The following is a 21,629-nucleotide window of genomic DNA, read 5'->3' on the forward strand; positions in this document are numbered from 1 at the left end:
TGTGTGCACTCTGTTTTCTTGCACAATTAGGGATTATTTAATCTGACATCTTGTGTTTCTTAACCCATGTCTGTTGACAAAACATTATAATAAAGTTATCTAAATCTAAAATTAGATTCACAAAATGTAACTAGGATTTACCTCATCATTGCAGGTCCAAAGTAAAACAAGGATGTTGGAGAACAAAAAAAAGTTATAACTAAGTGATAACAAATAGTGGTCCAGCATTATCCCAGTTAACCCATTCGTCCCACTATAAGAAACGAGTGCAGACTGGAGGATGGAAGGAACTGATTAAAGAGAGAAAGACTTCATCACAGTGTCCTTATTGTTGCGTTTGCGTACCAGAGGATAACGGTAACGTCTCTGAGTTGTAGCCAATGGCTGAATGAGTCAGTGGACCATGTGACGGCTGCAGCTGGTGCTGGTGTTAAAGTGTGTGTGTTAATGTGTGTGTTTGTGTGTGCAGGGTCGGACAGCGGCAGACTTCGACGAGCCCCTCAGGATAGAGGAAGACTCACTCTGGCCTACACAACAAATGTAAGTTCATCTATTTGTTTTGCTAGGCATTGTCTGCCTTGTGACTTCCATGATGGACAACGATTGCAACTGTGATTGTAATATATATATTGCATGTCTTTTGGATCACAGGTCAAAGGTCACAGGCGGCACAGAGCTCCACCTCGACATGATCAATCAGCTGAAGGAGGCAGTGGAGCTGCTGCAAGACCCCAGCAGGTGAGAGGCTTAAAACATACCGTCAGAATCCTTCAAATCTCCCATGAAATCACACTACATGAGAACCTGTAGACAAAGGTGGGAGAGGAGTATCAGTACTTCTAAATGAAATGTATTTCTTCTGTTGATCAGAGTGAACACAGAGCAGGACGACCTGTCTGGAGTGCGGCTCTACCCGGTGGAGATGGTCACAGTGGAAGAGTCACTCAAGTAAGACTTTGTGTGTTAGATTATTTATGTTGTGCTCATTTCTGTTTGGCCAGCAGATGTGTGTGTGTGTGTGTGTGTGTGTGTGTGGGGTCTCAGGACAGGTAGTTCTGGTCAACAGTTTAACCACGTTTATGTAGCCGTAGCTACTAGTGAACCCAACGGCGCTTTAACTCTCTCTCTTTCTCTCTCTCTCTCCCCCTCCCCAGTGGGCAGGACAGCGATGACGGCATCACCACACCGAAGGTACAGTGTGCAGAAAACGTACCTTTAAAACAAACCTTAACTTTCAGTGGAAACACAGCACAAAACAACAGTTTGTCATCGGCGTACATGATAATATTTGAAACCTTACTGCAATGTGACTTTTATATTCAAGTTCAGCCATGAGATTGATACTTGAAGCTTGATTGACAGGCCAGTGAGTTTGCTTTAAAAACTAAAGTTTCTAGTGCAACAACTTACACAAAATCAATCGTGAGGCGCTAAATTAAAGATCGCAAAGCCCTGGTAATTGACTTGAGAGGTGTCTTTTTTTAATATGCTTCTACTGGGGGCGCCAAAGTTGGACATTTTGAAATGCAGCACATAGTGACTTTAAATGTAGTCACTGTAGTGCACTTTCACACGTTTCCTTGATAAGATTACCCTCTTTTTGTGTCTTTTTCTGTGTACATTTAAGCCTCTAAGTATGTAAGTAACGTAGGAACTATTTGAAGGTAACTTAAAGCCTAAACGTTTGATGCGTTCTGTAGCAGCACATGGAGGAAGGTGGCTATGAGTTCCAGAAGAAGAGACAGATGATTCTAGAGAAGGCCAGGTTTGAGGCCCAGCTTGCATGCCGGGAGTATGAATGGCATATGTCGATCAAGGTAAAGGTAGCACCACCAGACCGCTGGATGTAGGCCCTGTCCCGCCTCAGAGTGACCTGTCCTCAGTCGTCCAGTAACCTAACCGTTCCCTCTGTGTGTCTGTCTGCTGTGAGCGAATAAACCACACTGAGCTTTCACATGTGTCACGTTTCATCTGGCAGCAGGTCACACATGTGAACAGGGTGACGACGTGTTTGTTTATTGCTACACGCGAGTCCAAGCGTTTCACCAGTCACTCCGTGCTCTTGAGAAACAAGTTGATTTTGATGAAGTGGTGGCTGGTGAATTTACTTTTTTGTATTCTGTCCTGCATGTCAGTGTGTGAAGAGTTCATCTGCTGTGACTGATATGTGATATCAATCAGTGTCATGTTTGTTTTTTTAGCTTCATGCACTTTATTAAGTTTTAAGCTGCAACAATTAGTCAACTAATCGATAGAATCAGGCGACAGGCTTCCAGTCTTTACGCTAAGCTAGGCTAACGTAGTCCTGCAGACATGAAAATCCCTTACCTTTCGGTGAAATTCGCTGTTTTGAAACCAAAATATGTCATCCACGTGAATCACGTAGATCCGAAGAGTTTTTGTTTTTGGGAGGGGGGGTCAACTGTCCGCTGTTTCTGAGATTGGAGTGGGACACGGGAAAAAAAACTGAGGTCGTGATCATCTTAGCAATAGAAGATCTTTGACGTCGCGAGTCTTGGCCAATCAGCGTTAAGATGTCTACAGCGGCTTCATTTCCCTCCCACCAGTTTAATAATAGCAAGCTAGTCAGCTAGCTAACACGTTAGCTAATGTTGTTGGAGAGACAGCGAGTGAGATTACTGGCAGCGGAGAGTCCGTGGCAGCGCGTGACGTCAGCCAGGAGAGCGGCGAGTCAGTGGCGCTGTTAGTTCTACCTACCGACACCTCACTACATATAAGGAGAGGACCAGTGGAGATTTTATCCAACTTTTATTTTAAGAAAAAAAACGAAATGAGTTTCCTCCGTAGGGTGGCCGGGCTCCTGTTTATATTTAAGGGTTTAAGATCTACGTGTAGGAAAAAGTGTATCCTCTAGTTAATTATAATCTATAGAGTTATGCGGTTATAATCGCTGTCACACAGAGAGAGGTGTGCATGTTCAGGTTTACTGGTGGAAACATTATTCAGTGTTCTAGACTACTAACAGTGACGTCTCCTCAAAGTAAAGTGGTATAACAGTATGACATAATATGGTCAAATAAAAAGGCTGGTACATTATACATATTATGGCATATAAGTGTAATATTATGAAGTGAAATGTAGTAGTAGCAAAACAATATTCAGTATAGTATAGCAGTATTGCATATTGTAAGTATTAAGTCTACAAAGTATATAAACACACACACACACACACACACACACTACCGTTCAACTGTTTGGGGTCACTTAGAAATGTCCTTATTTTTCAGAGAAAAGCACTGTTCTTTTCAATGAAGATAACATTAAATTAATCAGAAATACACTATACATTGTTAATGTGGTAAATGACTATTCTAGGTGGAAACGTCTGGTTTTTAATGAAATATCTACTTAGGTGTATAGAGGCCTATTTCCAGCAACTATCACTCAGTGTTCTAATGATACATTGTGTTTGTTCATCGCATAGAAGACTAATGGATGATTAGTAAACCCTTGTGCAATTATGTTAGCACAACTTAAAACAGTTATGCTGGTGAGAGAAGCTATAGCATCACATGTGTGGGTTCCATTATACTCTCAAAATGGCCAGAAAAAGAGAACTTTCATGTGAAACTCGCCAGTCTGTTCTTGTTCTTAGAGATGAAGGCTATTCCATGCGAGAAATTGCTGAACATTTGTCTGGGTGACCCCAAACTTTTTCAATTCAGTTTATTTTGTACAGCCCAACATCACAAATACAAGTTTGCCTCGGAGGGCTTTACAATCTGTACACATGACATCCCTGTCCCGGGACCTCACATCGGATCAGGAAAAACTCCCCCAAAAAGATAGTAAAAACCCTTTCACAGGGAAAAAAAGGGGAAGAAACCTGAGGGAGAGCAACAGAGGAGGATCCCTCTCCCCGGATGGACAGAAGCAATAGATGTCATGTGGCCAGAATGAACAACGGAGTTACAGCACATTCAATGAACGGTTGTGTATGTGTATGTATGTATGTATGTGTATGTATATATATATATATATATGTATGTGTGTATGTATATATATATATATATATATATATATATATATATATATATATATATATATATATATATATATATATATATATATATATATATATATATATATATATATGTATATATATATGTATATATATATATGTATATATATATATATATGTATATATATGTATATATATATATATATATATATATGTATATATATATATATATATATGTATATATATATGTATATATATATATATATATGTATATATATATATATATATATATATATATATATATACGTATATATATATATATGTATATATGTATATGTATATATATATATATATATATATATATATATATATATATATATATGTATATATATATATATATATATATATATATATATATATATATATATATATATATATATATATATATATATATATGTATATATGTATATATATATATATATATATATATATGTATATATATATGTATATATATATATATGTATATATATATGTATGTATGTGTATGTATATATATGTATGTATGTATGTATGTATGTACACTTGGGTATTGACAAAAGAATAATTAAAACCCATAATGATCATAGTTTGTCAGCTTCTCGACGAGTGACGCTGTTCGGCACTGACTCGCCCGTCACTGCACTACACTCAAAATGCATCAGATTGATGCTTTAAAATATGGAATATTTAAATTTTTCTTACGGGGGAGCATGCCCCCGGAATATCCTTCTCATCTTTTTCACCCCTGACCCGTTTTCATGCCTGGTCCTGACTCCAGCTCCGTTGTTAGAACACCGTCATGAGATCGATGTCCATCATGTGATGTTTGTAAAGAAAGCAAATGAGCCTTTTAAACCGACCTAAATGTTTACAGCTTACCGCCTTCAAGCTGAGAGTCTTCAGTGTTTCACTGAAACAAACAGTGTAGGTTTAGAAACAAAGAGAACAACACGGCTTTGTTCCCCCAGACTGGTCTAACAATGCTCTGAAGTAAAAGAGTGAACGCACAGACAAAGTGTGTATCAGATGGGCAGAAAAAGACAAAATGAGCAACACACACACAGACAGTGGAGGATCTGAACCTACTGACGAAACCACAACAACCTCAGCGAGGACAAAGAGCCCTTGTGTCTCTTAGTTTGTTTTGGATAAAGGTTTAAGAAACTATTCCGCTCTATTGAAATGTGTCCGAGCAAGACACCGAATCCCCCCCCCCCCCGCCCTTCCACCCCCCACCCCCCAAACCTGGCATGAACCTCTGATCTGTATCTGGATTCATTATCACGGGACTTTGCATTTCCACCTGGGGTTAATAAGCGTTCTTGTTATCTCTTTTGCAAGCGTTGCGATTAGATCTTAATACGCTAACGAGGGAGACGGAGTTGCCGGATTATTCAGCGGGGCGAGGGAAGTGATGCTGATTATTCTTAAGCTCGAGTTTGGCGACTCGTAAACGTGCCGGGCAGATGTTCGAACAGAAATTCTAACAAGTGGAGGGACAGACCAAACTAAATACTGTTCATTTGAACGGTGATAATCGCTGCATCTGAATGACAAAATCAGGTTTCTTCCCAAGTAGGTAGGTGCTTGACAATAAACATATTCAGAGAAAAGTAAAATAGAAAGCAAGTACTGCAAAAGTCAAGAAACCGTGAAGCCCAAAGAGAGTCAGACAGCTGATCACAGCTTACTTCCAGATGTGGTCTTACCAGTCCAATATCATTCTGATTGCAGTGCATTTACACCTGCATTGTTTTTCCCTGATCAAGATAAGAAATGGTTACCGATCAGAGGAGGACATTTTTTTTATTTTGCCTGCAGAATCATTTTTAGATTGACTTTGATCTGACAGTCTTTGTAAAATTCAAATCGACTTAAATTCTGTTAAATTGAAGGAGTCGCGAGTGTCTCAAAGAGTGCTGACACTGCTGGTTATATAAGTTTAATGACGGTTAAGGACAGAGGAGGGAGGAATAGAGTGCTGCTGTCTTTGAGGCCAATTTGGGGATTGGAACTGTAGGTCCCTGAACTCATCACATGTGTGTCTATGTACTTTATATCTCTGTGGAGTCGTTTGTCAGTCCGTATGTCGCTGCAAACATCTCCCACACGAAGCACAGGACTCCAGCATCTGTTCAATGAATTATGCTCCCATTGTTTGTTAATGAGACCGAGTACTTATCCGTTTTCTTTCTATTTCTGTTGCAGCAGCGAAATGACAGATCTTATGCCGGCGGACCTCCATCCTTCTCCAGCCCGGTGTTTGGACTGAAGCCCCGTTCAGGTGAGTTGGCTCTGGGCTAAGAGGGTGGACCAGATACCTGGGCTGCCAGACTTACAGGTGGATTCACAGGTTCTGCACTGTGTGGTTGTGGAAACAGATCCATGCTGATGAGGTGTACTTCATTTGTTGGTTGTGTTGATGATGATGAAAACCCTGGACACTGCGTTTGTAGTTTTTTCTTTTCTTTTAATGGAAGCAACCTGCTCAGAATAGACTGTATTTTTGTATTCTATCCAAAATGTTGAGGAATAGATGGAGAAAGCAACAGGAAATGGAAATATGCAAGTAAAGTATAAGTACCTCAGAATTGCACTTAAGTACAGTACTCAAGTTGATGTACTCAGTTACGCTCCACCTCTGGACTGTTGTTATTTTTCTCACCAAGAAGATGCCCTACCAACCAGGGTATTTGCATTGTTTAGCTCATGTAATGAGGCATCTTAGAAGTGTGTTTCCTTGACGATGCAGGTCCATAATATGAAAGTGACCATCCTGAATCGGGGCTAGTTTGAAGACTAGCTCACCCAGAGTTGGTGCAGTTATATAGAGAATACTAGTGCGTGTCCGCTGTGTCTGTAGAACCATAGCAAACGTCAGTCCCATGCTTTTTTTATTTTATTTTATTTCTTTAGAGCTAGCAACCATCCAACCTTTGTTTGCTAGCTGTTACAAGTGTGTGAAATGTTGCTAACCGCTAACCAGATGCTAACAGCATGTCAAGGTGATCTCTATGTGAACTGCCACTAATATTTATTTTGTTTTTGTGCTGTTTTGTGTTACGTGTTATCATCTCCCCCTTTGTCATCATCTTTTTTCCGATGTACATGTTTGTTTGTTTTCTATTTTTTTTGCCTCTTTCATGTCTCCTTCCACTGATCTGTTGCATAACTTTTAATGTGAAAATCATCCGATCTAATCTGCATGTCTGTTACTTGTTTAAATACCCGCCTCCCATTAATCTTATCATTGTTTTTTCTTAACTTTTTCGGGACTTCTATCCTGGTGTTATTGGTGTTTTTGGGGTGTGTTTTCGTGGAATGACCTTTGCCTTGCTGTACTTGATTCACCATTGGTGCCACACCTCCATGTACTACACGCTCCACGCCCACTTCCTGCGTCTCCCTGACCACTCACACTTCCTGGTTGTAGCTCCGCCCTCGCTGCCCTGCTCGCCCCCTCCCTCCTGTCTCGCCCCCTTCCTCCTCTCACAGGCCTCGCCCTGCCATAGAGACACCCCTCGTAGCCATGAGGACGGAGGCATGCACAGCCGCGGTAGGTTACACTTCTTTTAACCTAGCAGCCTCGGAGGCTGCAGAGTCAGAACACACACCTGGACTCAGGTGTCCGCTGACAGCCTCTCTTTCAAACTTCTCAGCCAGCGGTTTGGGATTTTTTTCTCCATCTTTTATCCCTAATTTCGTTGTCCTAGATCGTCAGGTAGAAAGTTAGCCACCCGCTGTGTGTGTTTTGTGTTTATCTAACCACTATTTTCTTTTGACGACCTGCTTCAGCGACCAGTTGAAGGACTGATTTGGTAGTTTACAGTTAGCTTAGCATAAAGACTGGAAACGGAAGGAGGAGGAGATTTCTTTCATAGTTAGATGATTTCAGTGGCTTTATCATTTTAAGTATTCTATGCTATTCCAATAATCTTCCTTTAGAGACACAGAAAGCTTACAATCTTGACAGTGATTGGCTGTGTGTTCTTGTCTGTTACCATGTTGACTCACCAGCGCCTCCTTCTGGTGAGGACTGACATTGCGATAAGTTCCATTTAGTGTGTGTGTGCGTGTGTGTGTGTGTGTGTGGGGGGTAGCACCAGACACTGATGATAGAGGAGCTTTACCACACACTACTTTCATCTCCAGCTGTTCGTGTGTGTGTGTGTGCATGGGGTGCATGTAGAAGTACATGGTAAAAGTTTGTGTGTGTGTGTGTGAGACCACACTTTTGTAGTAATTTACACACACACACACACACACACACACACACACACACACACACACGCTTTGAAGCTCACCAGAATGTGTGAGCATAAAGATTCTGCAGAGGAGCAACTACAGGGTGTGTGCAAGATGAGCTGTTGTGAGGTCTGAAATTATATGATATGAATTCAACACTGTTAGAAGAAGTAAAGCCAACTTGTGCATGTTGGCGTGAATACGTTTTACAATTTGTTATAACTCAAATCTAAAAACTATCATTCTTGAAGGGGTGAAAATAAGTTGGCGCAACAAACTAGGCTTTACTGGGGCTTCATCAAAAGTTTGATTGAAGTTTGTTGCCTTGACATTTTGAGTTTTCCAAGCTTTGTATTAAATATTATTTACCTGGATTTGTAAAAATGTTTGTACTTTTTCCGTCTGCGCGGTGCTACAAACGTCAAAATATCAATACAACCAGAAGCCGTGTGTGTGTGTTTGTGTGTGTGTGTGTGTGTGCGCAGCGTCTGCAATTTGAATGAGTCTGGGTTTTGTCTGTGCACATTTGTGTGTATGTGTGTCTATTTTTAGCTCCTATATTTTAAGTGTTAAGATAATTGTCCCTAAAGGAGTATCCTACTTCCACTGGAGCAGAGTCCAAGATTTTAGATGGATCACAGCCGTGTGTGTGTGTGTGTGTGTGTGTGTGTGTGTGTGTGTGTGTGTGTGTGTGTGTGTGTGTGTGTGTGTGTCCTCCCCGAGGCGAGCTGTGTTTTAGTCAGTTGGCCCATAAAAGGCTCTCATATCTTGCAGGAAGTTAGCAGCGCCTGTTAGCTGTTAAACTGTTCACACACTCAGTGAGAACTTCTGAATGTTAACAAATCTCTCACAAGTCCTTCAGAGACTCTTTCACTTTACTTTCAAACCACAACATGTAAAATCTGGGTTTAATTTTCACGTCGGGGCAACCTCCTGTAGCCGGGCTTATTGCTCACATCTGATTCAAACACTGCAGTTTGTTCTATCACTAATGACAGCGTCATTCTGTTAGACGAGTAACTTGGCTTAAAATATGTCCTGTAGGCTTTGACAGAGTTTACAGTCTAGTAGCACATCGGACCAGAAAGGGACTCAGCTAAAATGTCTTTGCAAACTACTGTAGCTGGTGAGCTAACCAATGACTTGCATTAGCATATATGCTAGAAACAATAGCTGGTCAAGTTAGCCGGGTAGCTAGCTCAGTAACCTGACACGTAGTTGTATTGTAGCATCAACTGCTGTCTCATAGCTTTAAACTATTCCTCCCATACTTAATTAATACTTCGACAGGTTGAATAAAACTAAATACACAAATTGACCTGTCAAAGGTCACCAGAGTTGACCTCAAATCAAAAGATCAGGAGCAAAGTGTGGATTTACTTTGCTTCTGTATGTCATTGTCAAATCTGACTTGGCCATTGAAGTGTATTTGTTACTAAAATGTTAGCACGGAGCCCATTGTAATCAGTATAGTGTATTCTCTCGTGTTACTGACTGCGCTGTAACCCATAATAGTACAACATCTACTGTCACTTCTTTGTAAGCTTGAGCATTAAAATCAGCTTCGATGACCCCTATTTTACCATTGATTAGCTTGAGAAACCCATAACCCACATTCTGAATATTATTGCTATGCTAAACATGAGCACGCAGACAAACTAACATCGGATTGCTAATGATTGTGCTAAGTAGGCTCATGGTATTTATATATTGTTCTTTCAGATGATATCGCTGTTTGCAGTCATAAGAACAGAATATGATAAGAACAGTTTTACGGAGACATTAATTCTCCCTCTGAAGCGTTTCTACATGATCAGTTATGTTTCAGTGTGATAACATTATGACTAACGGTCTATAAAAGGTTTAGGCCTCAGGGAGCGTGACATTCACGCTCGCATCATCACTGCTGCTGACCTCGTTAACAACCAATCACCACCCTGCGTGTGTGCGTGCAGTAACGGTAGACTATCAGTTCATCTGGTGGTTGCCAGTTCTGTCAATGGGATCCATTTTTAACAGGAAGTCGTGATTTAATTTCAGGAACATTAATGGAATATTTCACCCAAAATATTATCTATTTTTAATCCAATAGCTGGTGGAATGAGCTGCTGATTAATGTAGTTGCAATTCATTTAGTCCCAATTGAATGCAATAAATTACAGACGAAATAAATACAGTAGGAATAGAATCGAGGCCCTAGGCTGCAAAAAGTTATCAAAACTACCAGGCCAGCTCAGAACATCTGTGTTTCATCTTTAGCACTTAATGCCAACTGCAGAAACAAACAAATAAACAGTGTGAATCTGAAGCAGGTTTTTTCCCCTGCAGCTATAAAGCTTTTAACATAGATAAAATCACTGGTCAGATCTAATCTGGGGTTTTAAGTATCCCCTCAGCAATAGCTTTGAGTATTTTATTTATTTATTTATTTAATTTGTGCTATAGACACACAAAACACCCGCTGCACTGTTTCCCAGGCTACTGAGGTAATGGTAAATTGAGATGACAATATTAATCTCATATTGGATTTTTTTTTTTACTTTTTAATTCAGTAAAAGAATAAACAGGCTGAGGTGCGACATTTTGAAATGAAATACAGCTAAGTAAAGAAATTAATCAACTTTAAAAGCTATATATAAATATATATAAACAATGTTTTTATTTTTATATACATTTATTTGTGCATATTCTCATATTGTGCGTATAATCGGTCTATAAAGTCACCATGGTAACAAAGAGACTGGAAATGGCTGTGGTAGATAACGATGTGCTTACTGAATATGTATTTTTTTTTACTAAATCTGATATATTTGCTTGCTGGCAACAAACATCACCAGCCGAAAAGTACATTCTTTACCCCTTACCAATATTAATTTATTTAGTGTCTCACGCTAGAATACAAGAGAGACGATGCACTTTAAGACTCAAATGCTGCGCCACACTAGCAGGTAACCATAACATCTCTATGAATATACTCAGGAGTGGTCGGTTGTACTTTTGTGTACTTTGGATGTGTGGAAAGAACATGAGCACCACATGTCACCACAAGTTGGAAGCACTAGAAAGATGATTTGCCGCTTCTCTTTAACAGACTGCAGGACGCTCACCAGAGGGTGGACGTGTCTTTTAGTTCCACTACCGGCTGACTGATCTTGTGAAAGACGCAGGTTCCCATTTAGCGACCCAGGGAATAATTTTCCGAAACAGACATCAAAAGGGCCCTGCGCGCTTTAATGCAGGGTTTTAAAAATATCCTCCAAGAATCTTTTAATAACCCGTCAGAGGAGGAGACACAGAAATAAGATGCTGCAGCCTCAAACTGTTGTGCTGGCAGAGAGAGACATTTAGAGCGGGGAGGAGTACGAAAATATGAGGAGGAGGAAGAGGAGTTGTAAAATGACTTGACCTAAGATAAAACTAGAGAGATAACACAATTAGCTGGCTGTAGATCATCTCCAGAGTATACATGTTAATGCTTTAAGACGTCTGTAGTTTAGTGAAGTGCTCAGCGCAGCCACAGGGCTGTGAGGATTGTTAGCTGAACAGGTTTGCAGTGTTAAAAACATTAACATCCTGCAGACTTCAGGTCAACAACAACAGATGGAGCGGCGAGTAAAGAGCCTGTAGCTCCTCCTGGTGGTCACTCAGTGGAACTACACAGATACGAGCCGTGTTCCGCTTCATTTCGCTGTAAAAGGTAGATTTATGTGTGGAACGTAGGACAGGAGGAGGGGAGGGATTCACCATTCAGCAGTAAACAAAATAGGTTTCATTAAGTCTACTTTAAATGCATTTTGCTGCTGATTCTTTTACTTAAAGTTGAGCATTTTAGCACTGCATGTTTCACTTTTTTTTTTATGTAAATCCTCCACCACCAGGTGAGTTTTAGGAGCTGGTGTTGACCGAACTTAAACGCATCAGGTTTACTGATGAACACAAAACTTCTGCCATCAGAATCCTGAGACAGCTGCTACAATCAAAGATGGATGGATGTGTGAGCACAAAGCTTCTAATGTATGGTCAGTCGGTGCGCTTTCAGTGTGGCTCTGCAGGCGGTTCTCTGAGGGAGATGAACTCCCTCCACATGAGCGCTCCTGGGACAAAGCCAGGGCTAAAAGTGCACTGAGCTGCATGAGTGCATGTGAACGTTGCGCTTACGTAAGCTTCCTACATCTTTTATGGCAGAAAGGCTTTTTCTGCGTCACTGAGTGCAGATGTGGATGCACAGGAAGTCACTTACTGCATGCGTGTCCACACCTTCTGGTATTCTGCTTAACTGAAGCTCTTCTCACTCATGTTATATCACGACGGCTCGGTAATAAAGACACCTCTGTATAATGCAGTACAGTTTAATAGCATCCTTCAAAAATCATCACACAGATGACTCAACACAAACTGAACATATTAATATTCATGAAGGAGACTTTATGGCAGAGCGGTTGTTTTAGACGCCATTTAGAGTCTCTTTGCTGATTTAACCTTTTTTTTTTCCCTTCTCAGAAGTCAGAGAAATGTCACAAATGCCCAATCTGTTTCGTATGTGTCAGAGATGCTGTGTTACTGTGTTAAAGTGTCCTTAGTTGCTGCTGTGTGAGTCTCACGCTGCCCGTCTTCTTGCTCTTGTGTTTGCTTCAGTGTTCCTGCGGAGCCACAAGAGTCTGGAGTCTGTTGATCCTCAGTTCACCATGAGAAGAAAGATGGAGCAGCTGCGAGAGGAGCTGGAGCTCACGGAGCAGCTGCGAGACGTGAGACACACTCACTATTTGTTTATCATTAGTGGGCAATTATGTTGTCTTTGACAACCTTCATCTACATTATGTAGCGCTGTCCACCAGTGCACTTATGAAAACAATTTATCCACAACATTCTCACTATTTTTAAGGCAAATATCAGAAATTATTACATAATCTGTCAGTTGTAAACATTGACTATGTCCCAATTCTATACTACACATTCATGTTTACTAGTTTATTTGTCTGTACATTGGTGGAAGAAGTACTCAACTCTAGTAGCAATACTACAGTTTAAAAAAATGCTCTGGTACAAGTAAAAGTCCTGCATTCAAAACTTTACGTAAGTAAAAGTTCCAAATTATAAGAATCAAAATAGGAAATTTGAAGTTAAGTTCCAAAAGTAAAAGTGTTCATTATGCAGAGTCGCCCAAATCCGAATAATATATATTATGTTATTGAATGAATGATATCGTTGGTTTGTTGCAGCTGGTAACGGTGGAGCTCATTTCAACACATTCATATGTAGAGTAGATGTGTAAAGATGCATAAAATAGAAATGTAGAGTACTCAAGCACAAATAACTCAAAATGTATTTGGTTATTTTACACCACTGACTACTATTACGACAACTAAAGCACTCAATGTCAGTATTCAGACTATCAAACACACTTGAGTGTGCTAATAATGGACGCCGCACCACAATGCAATGCACACATGGAGAAGTGCTTTGTGGCAAAGTCACATATTTTCTAAATGTGCGTCAGTGCACTTCCTGTTACTACAAAGCAATAAATACCATTCACTGATGATCACTCAGAGGGACACATCGCTCCTTTAGGTTTTTAACCCCTCACGTACCGGCTCACGTCATTTCTTTCCCCCTCAGAGCATCGAGAGCCGGCTGAAGGTCGTCCTCCCTGAAGACCTCGGGTCGTCTCTGATGGACGGAGTCGTGCTCTGCCATCTGGCCAATCACATTCGCCCGCGCTCCGTCGGCAGCATCCACGTCCCCTCGCCTGCAGTGGTGCGTCTGAAGTCCTGACCTCTGACCCCTGAGATGAATATTATATAATATTTCTGGTTTCAACTTTTGCATAATTGTGTGACTTTGTGCTTCCAGCCCAAACTCAGCATGGCCAAGTGTCGGAGAAATGTGGAGAACTTCCTGGACGCCTGCAGAAAGATCGGTCTGTCAGAGGTAAGACATTTATACAATAACTACGCTCCCACTCCGACTACAGTACACTCTCTGAACTGGGGGTCGTTTTCAAGTCACTGCTCATTTCAGATCGATCTTCTATTAAAAACATGTCTGCCGGTGTTATTGGAGACGGCGTTGCATGACGAGTGCATGAAAGTACTAGCAACAACAGGAAGTTAGTTGGTGTAGTTTTCCCTCCTGTTGTAGAGGATTGATGCATTGCAGCAGAGTTCATAATTAATGAATAGATGCCACGGACGTTACACACTGGTCTGAACCCAGTTTGTTGTTTATTGTCCAGTGTTTTGATCAATAGAGAGTTGTGGCAAACCTACTTATCATTTATTTACAACCCTCACTGCTGCTGAAGTGAGTCCTGGGATTTGATCCAGCAACCCCCTGACCTGAAAACACCCCCAGTTCATCAGACAAACCTCCCCCGTAATCCAACAGTTGCACTTCGTCATCAACATGTTTTGGCTTCAGTTGACTGATTATTGATCAGATATATTTATATACATACTCTCTCCTCAGGCTCTTGAATATTGTCTGGGTCTGAGGGGAAAGAAGTAGTAATAATTAACGTTGGCAGCTTAATTATGTTGTGATTTATGTCAGTAAGTGAGGTGAAAACTGAAATTGAGGATTATTGCAGGACGCTGATGACGACACTAAACTGTATACCAGATCTGGGAGGAAGTCTGATGATTCTATGTTCTTATCAGCACATGTTCTCAACATTTTTATCACCTGAGCCTGAAGATTTGATTTAAATGAATAATACAAAACAAATAGAATCTTAAATTGAGAACTGCTGAATGAAACAATTTACTAAACGTCTTCTACACCACAAATGATGTGTCTATCTCTAAGTTACAACATGAGAACCACTCGGCGTTTTCCCATGACTGGTTTAATGTTCCTACCTGCCTCCATTTTGTTTCTCATCGCTTTTAAATGCGGTTGTTAATGTCGACGTCTAACGCTGAATCATCATCGCTGTCATCGCTGCCTGTGGCTTCCAGCTTCCTCCATCATGACAGCAGTCGATCGAAGTGTGTGAGTGTGTGTGTGTGTGTGTGTGTGTGTGTGTGTGTGTGTGTGTGTGTGTGTGTGTGTGTGTGTGTGTGTGTGTGTGTGTTCTGGCTTAGGATACCTTCGGGGGACACATTTCAGACTAAAGACCAGTTGTGCAACTGGGGACAAAAGCTGTGTCCCTAGTTTGAAAAAGAGAGATTTGTTTGGTCAGTTGTTAGGGTTCCGTCCCCAAGAATTTAATTCTATGAAATGTCCCCAAAAGGGAGCTAAGTAAACGCGTGTGGTGTGAAGCTGTTTTAGCACGCAGACAAGTATTTCCTTTCAAATCCGAGTGAGCAAGAAGGTGGCATCCATTTATTTATCATTTATCAGAATCTGCTTCATTGGTCAAGTATGTGACACATATAAGTAATATGGCTCGATGTTCTCAAACAAAAATAGACATACAGGAGCTGAACGGTAAAACAAACATTCAGCTACTATTTAGCTATGTACAGATATAAATAAAAAAGTGTATCTTCATATAAAAACAACAACAACACGATGTATTTGTAAACCGTAGTACAGCAGTGCAATGGTGCTGGAATAAACACAGGATCAATAATGTAAGTTGTTTTATTTGCATATGGTGCGTGAATATAACATGATATAAAAGTATATAATTTATAGTGGAAGTTAGTGTTACAGCAACAGAAAAGGTGCCTTTTTATCGGTAAAGGACAGACTTTTAAATTATACTGACTGCTGGCCGGCGGGGCCATAATAATAATAATAATAATAATGACATAAGTTTGTGTTGGACCGGTCTTCTATCACATCATTGGGACTTAAAATTCCACGATTTTATTTCAATCAGGATCATTTGGTTCTTTTGTCGCTTTAAATGTGGTCATCAAATTATATTTGTTTGTATTTTTATGTTTCATCTTTAAAACCTTTTGTTTTCAAACAGTTTTTGTCTGGGTCTTCCTTTTTGAGAGAAAGAAGGATTTGTATTCCTTCACTGAGCTGTTGATCTGACTCGTTGACCTTTGACCTCCATCTCTGCTGCTGCTTGCTGACTCCTGCCTCTGTGTGGACGTTTGCAAACTAGCGAATGCTTTTAATGTCCACAAGTATGCAAGCTAGCCTGCTAAGAGCTTCTCCGAGCTAACGTGCTAATTGTAGCTTCTGTGCTAACGTGCTAATTATAGCTTCTGTGCTAACGTGCTAATTATAGCTTCTGTGCTGGCCTGCTGCACTGGCTCTCCCATCAGCCACTTTACCCACTCCTCACCATGGTCTGCTTACTGGGCGAGAGGGGAGGTCAAACTGGTCTCCGTCCTCTCAGTAAGCATCCCTGCTTCTCGTCATGGTAACCCCTGTCTGCTCCCGCCTCACCCCACCAGCTCACACTCTTTGTCTGTGACCTTTGACCTCTGTGTTAATCTCCTGCCTTTTCTTTCTCTTTTTTACTTTCCGGCTGGATCGCACCACGTCCTCCTCTTCCTCCTCCTCCTCCTCTTCCTCTCTCCTCTTTGTCAACGTTCTCTCTTTCTCATAATTTGTTTTTAATTTCTGGTTCAATGGGTTCTCTCTTACCCATCCTCTTCATCACATTTTCAATTCATTGTTTCCTCTCATACCAATTATTTTATATTGTTGCTTCCTCAATTGCTTCCTTCTCTATTGTTTACTTCTCTCCATTTTTTATTTTTATTTATTTTTTAAATCTGATCTCCTTCTTCCTTTTCCTCCACCTGGTTTTTGGTTCTTCCTTGGAGAATATTTCACCCGTCTCTTCTCCTTTTTCCTCCTAACCCTTCATTTGTCCTCTCTCTTGCTGTAACTATTATTTAAACATACTTCCTACTTCTCCATTTATTTCATCCTCCCATCTTTTTTTCATCCTCATTTCCTCTTTTTTTTTAACTTTTGTTGGCTTCATCTCTTATTCCCTTGTTCCACCTCTTTCTAATCCTCTTTCCTTTTCCTCCTCCCTTGTTTTCTTTCTTGCCTCCTCCCTTTTTTCATTCCCACCTTCTGTCCTTTTCCCTCCCTCCTTCCTTCCCTTCCTACATTTATTTTTCCTGCATCTTCCTAATGGGGGCGCTAGTCTTCCCTCTGTTCGCCCTATGACATCATCCAGTGCCGCCTGCAGCCAGTTTGCGCCACAGTTCAGACGCTGGTTGCGTTGGATACAACCTCTCCAAACAGGAAACAGGAAAAGGCAAACTCGACTCCAAGCCCCGCCTCCTTCGGGCTGTCAGAGACTCCCTCACTTGTTTCTGTCACCACTCAAACCCCGCCTCCCGCCTGGCAAATCTGGGACCTTATTGGCTCGAGCCTGCTTCACATCCTCTGCCTAGTTCTCCTGTTCGTGGCCTATAGTTGGATCGAGTTAACGTAACCGCGACAACAGCTTCCTGTCAGTCACCTGCCAGTGCCCGCCCTCTTTCGGCCCAGGCTACTACTCCTTCTTTTTTTTGCTGCATTCATGTCATATGGGAAACATCACGCTCCAAAATAAACTAGAAATAAATAAACTACGTGGAAATATTCGTTAGTGTTGATATTTTTGTGAGACATCAGCATTTCCTGTTGGTCCACATATGTGTGTGTTATACAGCTACTACACCCAAAATAAGTTTGGAGTAGTAAACATACTTGTTTCTCTTCTCAGATACAATACAATACTTATTTCTTCTCAATAGTTGTCAGGTTTTCCTCAAAAAAAAAGATTCTCAAAAAAGCAAAAGCTATCTGTTTTTAAATGTTTGTGTGCGGAATGACAATTGCAGTGAGAACCCAAAAAAAAAATATCCTGTAAAGGTGATTTGTGAAGGCAAGGTTATGATCAGAATCCATTTTAAACGTCAGACTGAGAGGGATCAGACTTTAAGCAGGAGAGGTGATTGTATTTAAATTGTAAACTACAACTGTTGTTTGTAGGTTTTGAAAGGCTTTTGTTCTGTTACTTTGGGAGAACTGTGGCTCTGATGATATTAATCAACAGTATTTTTCTTAAAAAACACAACATGACAACGCACTGCGCTGTATTCTTTTCATACCACACAGGTACATGGGTTTCTCCACCAGACCGTAGTTGCTCATGTGAGGTTGTTGTTGCTCTTTGACATTTGTGATCAACACAAAACCAACAACAAAACTCAAGCAAACGCAGTTAAAAAACTACCGTCATGACATTACAATCATCCTTTGGGATAATTATTTTATTAATCCCACATGCATGTGGGATAAAAAAAAGGTATAACGTCTTTAAACCACCAAATATGTTCATCACATGTGCTACGAATGCAGCATCAGCGTCTTTTGATTTTTGTTTTGTTTTATTAAAATCAGCTCTCAAACGTTTTTTTGTGTCTTACCCAAAATGTATGTGTATGGCAGGAAATGTGGAACAGCAGGTGACCCAAAGTCACGGATGTGTCTTCGACACGCTGCCCAGCAGAGATAATCTGATCTGTGCCGGTCTGAGAGCGTTTAGGTGCAGCCACGAAAACGCTTCATCTTATCCGTTGTTGGAACAACAATAACAAAATGAAAAATCATTTTTTGTGAGAAGAAACTCAGTAATCAGCCAGTTGGCACCATCATGGAGGTCTAGTGGGCAAATGGCCGTGTGTGTATGTGTAGAATATGTGTGTAGACACACACATTAGAGATGACTGAATAGTAGATATTTCGATGACTAAGGAGCCTGATTCAACATTCCTACATTTCTTGATCAGATCACTCGCGTAAGAACCAAGCAACAGAGCGTTCAATATATTTTGGATTCGTGAAGCATTTCTGTAGAAACAGCTATGTGAGTTTTGCTTCTCGCTCTCCAGTCGACTCCCAAAAAACGTCCATTGACATCTGCTCCATGTCAGTACCATAGACAGCGCCACACACACACACACACACACGCACGCGCACAATCAACAATGCTGTTGATTATTCTGACAGCTAAGGGTTAGTCACACATATCTCGGCCAATACTGTTGTTTTAACTGTTTTTAATGGATGCATAAAGCTTTAAAACCTTAATATAAACACTGCAACTGGATGTTGATTCATGTAGCTGTTCCTTAAATTAAAAATTAAAAAAATGGTCTTATAAACAGTTTTTTTATCAAAGATTATGGTGACAGTGGCTTTGTTTACATGCATGTGACCATTTATTCAAGTAAATAAGATCAGTTTCTCCACATTATGCATAAGGATCAACACACACTGGTTTCATAACATGGAAAAAACACACAGATGAATTGCCTTCGTTTGCATTTGTACAAATCTTGCAATAAAATAATGTTTGTTTTACCATAGCTTCATAGTACAGAAAGACATGTTACAAAGGGATTTTCTCTTGGACAACATGACACTCCGTAAGCAGTCATAGAGCGGCTTTAATAACCAGAAAGCACAGCAGAGGTCTCTCAGAATAAGAGTTTCAGGAGGTTTGAAGTGATCGAACTACTGTTCTGTAGCTGCTGAGCTAACCAGAAAGCTGCTGCTTATCCAGATCCCGCCAAATAGAGAACAGCTGTTTATCTGCAGGATGAGAAGAAGGCCTCCATTAATAACATTTGTTTAACTTTGAAAACAAGACATTTAAAATGAGAATCTGAGAGACAATAGTTGATGCCTTGAAATCGTATTTCACAGTAGTTCCTCATAAGCACATGATTCCTGAATGGTTCACAAGTAGAGCGACACAAAGAGAGTAGGGTCTTTTCTATAATTGTGATTTTAAAGTGTAGAGGAGCAAACGAAAGCCATATTATATTCATTAATGATTATTTAAAATCAGTTAGGTGTTATTTGGGGTCTTACTTTGAATGTGAATTGTTATTTTAACACAATATTTGAGTATATGATGTTTTGAAACTTAAGAAAAATGTGAATTTTATTTTCTCTATTTCTTTATCTTTGTCCTGCTTTCTGAGTTTACAACTCTTCAGTATCCTGATATGCAATGTGACTGTTTGTGTGAACACGTGAAGGGCTATAGACACTAGAAGAGTTGATGAAGTTATATATATATATATATATATATATATATATATATATATATATATATATATATAAATCATATTAAGCAGTTTATCTTGGGGGATTTGATACGTGGAGGAGTAGATTATCACGCTGTTTGTACTGTTTAGAGAAATTAAAAACTGAGGAATTAATAGAAAACCCAACTTTTACGGCCCATGTGAGCCGCTGATTGGCTGTTGGAACTCGTAAATTGTTACTTTGTGTTATTACATTTCATATTCTGTGAATTAATCATTCAGTTGCTGCTGTTTCTTTCTTTTCTTTTTTTATTATTTGTTTTACTTTGTGCTGATGATGTGAATGGATTTCATGTATGAGAAGGATTATTTTTATGACTTATGTACGATATTTGACTGTTAAAGACTGAGGTAATAAATGCAGTTTAGGAATGTTGTCTGTTGGACGGAGTCATTGTTTAAGATGGAAGTGAAGAAGTCCGGCACACGACGCCTGTAAAATTCTAACTACACGTTAGATATCAAACAAACGAGATATAACAAGCTGATGAGTGCACTTTAGAGGTTCTGGTGGACAGAGTTATGTATTTGTTTACCTTTTGGACAGACGGGCTCAGCCCTGTTTCCAGTCTTTATGCTAAGCTAACTTTCTGCTAGCTGTAAGACAGAAAATCAGCATGAAATAGAATTAATCTTAGGTTTTTAATACCTAGTCCAGTTTAAGTTAAGTTTAAATATTTAAACATTTCCAGGTTGTTACCGTAAAAGCCGGGTTACAAGCCGCTACTACCTTCGGCGGTTGTCCCCGCTGTAGCAAGCTAGCGCTGCTGCTAGCTCCCCGCTGCTGCTGCTACTACCCGCGTCTCCTCTGCCCGAGTCGGGCGTCGAGCCGGGGCTGGTCCCGCTACCTTCGGCGGTTGTCATGGAACTAGCGTGAGCTAGCGGAAGTTAGCGGGGAACTAGCAGCAGCGCTAACTGTTAGCGGGGAACTAGCGGGGACACCCACCGAAAGTAGTAGCGTCTTGTCACCCGACTTTTACGCTACGTGTGACGAAATGACCTCTGTTATCACGAGACCTGAATATGAAACTTAATTCATACTTACGTCCACTATCATGACAACTGTGTCCTACGTGAGAGCTATTTATCCTCTAAATAAAAAGTATGCAGGATAAGCTGAGTAACTCTGGCAGCGTTAGACTCAGAGTGCGGCTATGGCTATCTCCTGGAGGCAGTATGCACCAGTGTACACCCGGCATGTGCCAAACTCGGTAGAAAGGTTTTGTTCGTCCATGGTTTTGTCAATGTGTGGAGCTTTTTCTCCGTGTCTAAACCCTTTGTGTCTCTCTTCTGCCTCCACATCTGCTCCTGCGCTCCTCTCTGTCCTCTTCTTG

General features: G+C 40.4%; 1 protein-coding gene across 1 annotated transcript in view; it reads left to right on the forward strand.

Annotated features, from left to right (window-relative positions):
• Positions 1-17,627, forward strand: part of lrch1 (leucine-rich repeats and calponin homology (CH) domain containing 1) — a gene marked incomplete at both ends in the record, with an annotated part of 56,334 nt that extends 38,707 nt beyond the window's left edge. Inside the window, 11 exons of the mRNA XM_079230333.1 lie at positions 470-540; positions 652-738; positions 871-948; positions 1,155-1,191; positions 1,701-1,817; positions 6,233-6,305; positions 7,455-7,577; positions 12,902-13,011; positions 13,886-14,023; positions 14,120-14,197; positions 17,334-17,627. Coding sequence (XP_079086459.1) covers positions 470-540; positions 652-738; positions 871-948; positions 1,155-1,191; positions 1,701-1,817; positions 6,233-6,305; positions 7,455-7,577; positions 12,902-13,011; positions 13,886-14,023; positions 14,120-14,197; positions 17,334-17,627 — 1,206 coding nt within the window. The remainder of the gene's footprint in view (positions 1-469; positions 541-651; positions 739-870; positions 949-1,154; positions 1,192-1,700; positions 1,818-6,232; positions 6,306-7,454; positions 7,578-12,901; positions 13,012-13,885; positions 14,024-14,119; positions 14,198-17,333) is intronic.
• Positions 17,628-21,629: the final 4,002 nt, after the last annotated feature.

This window comes from Taurulus bubalis (genome assembly GCF_910589615.1).
Source record: "Taurulus bubalis genome assembly, chromosome: 15".
NCBI lineage: Eukaryota > Metazoa > Chordata > Actinopteri > Perciformes > Cottidae > Taurulus > Taurulus bubalis.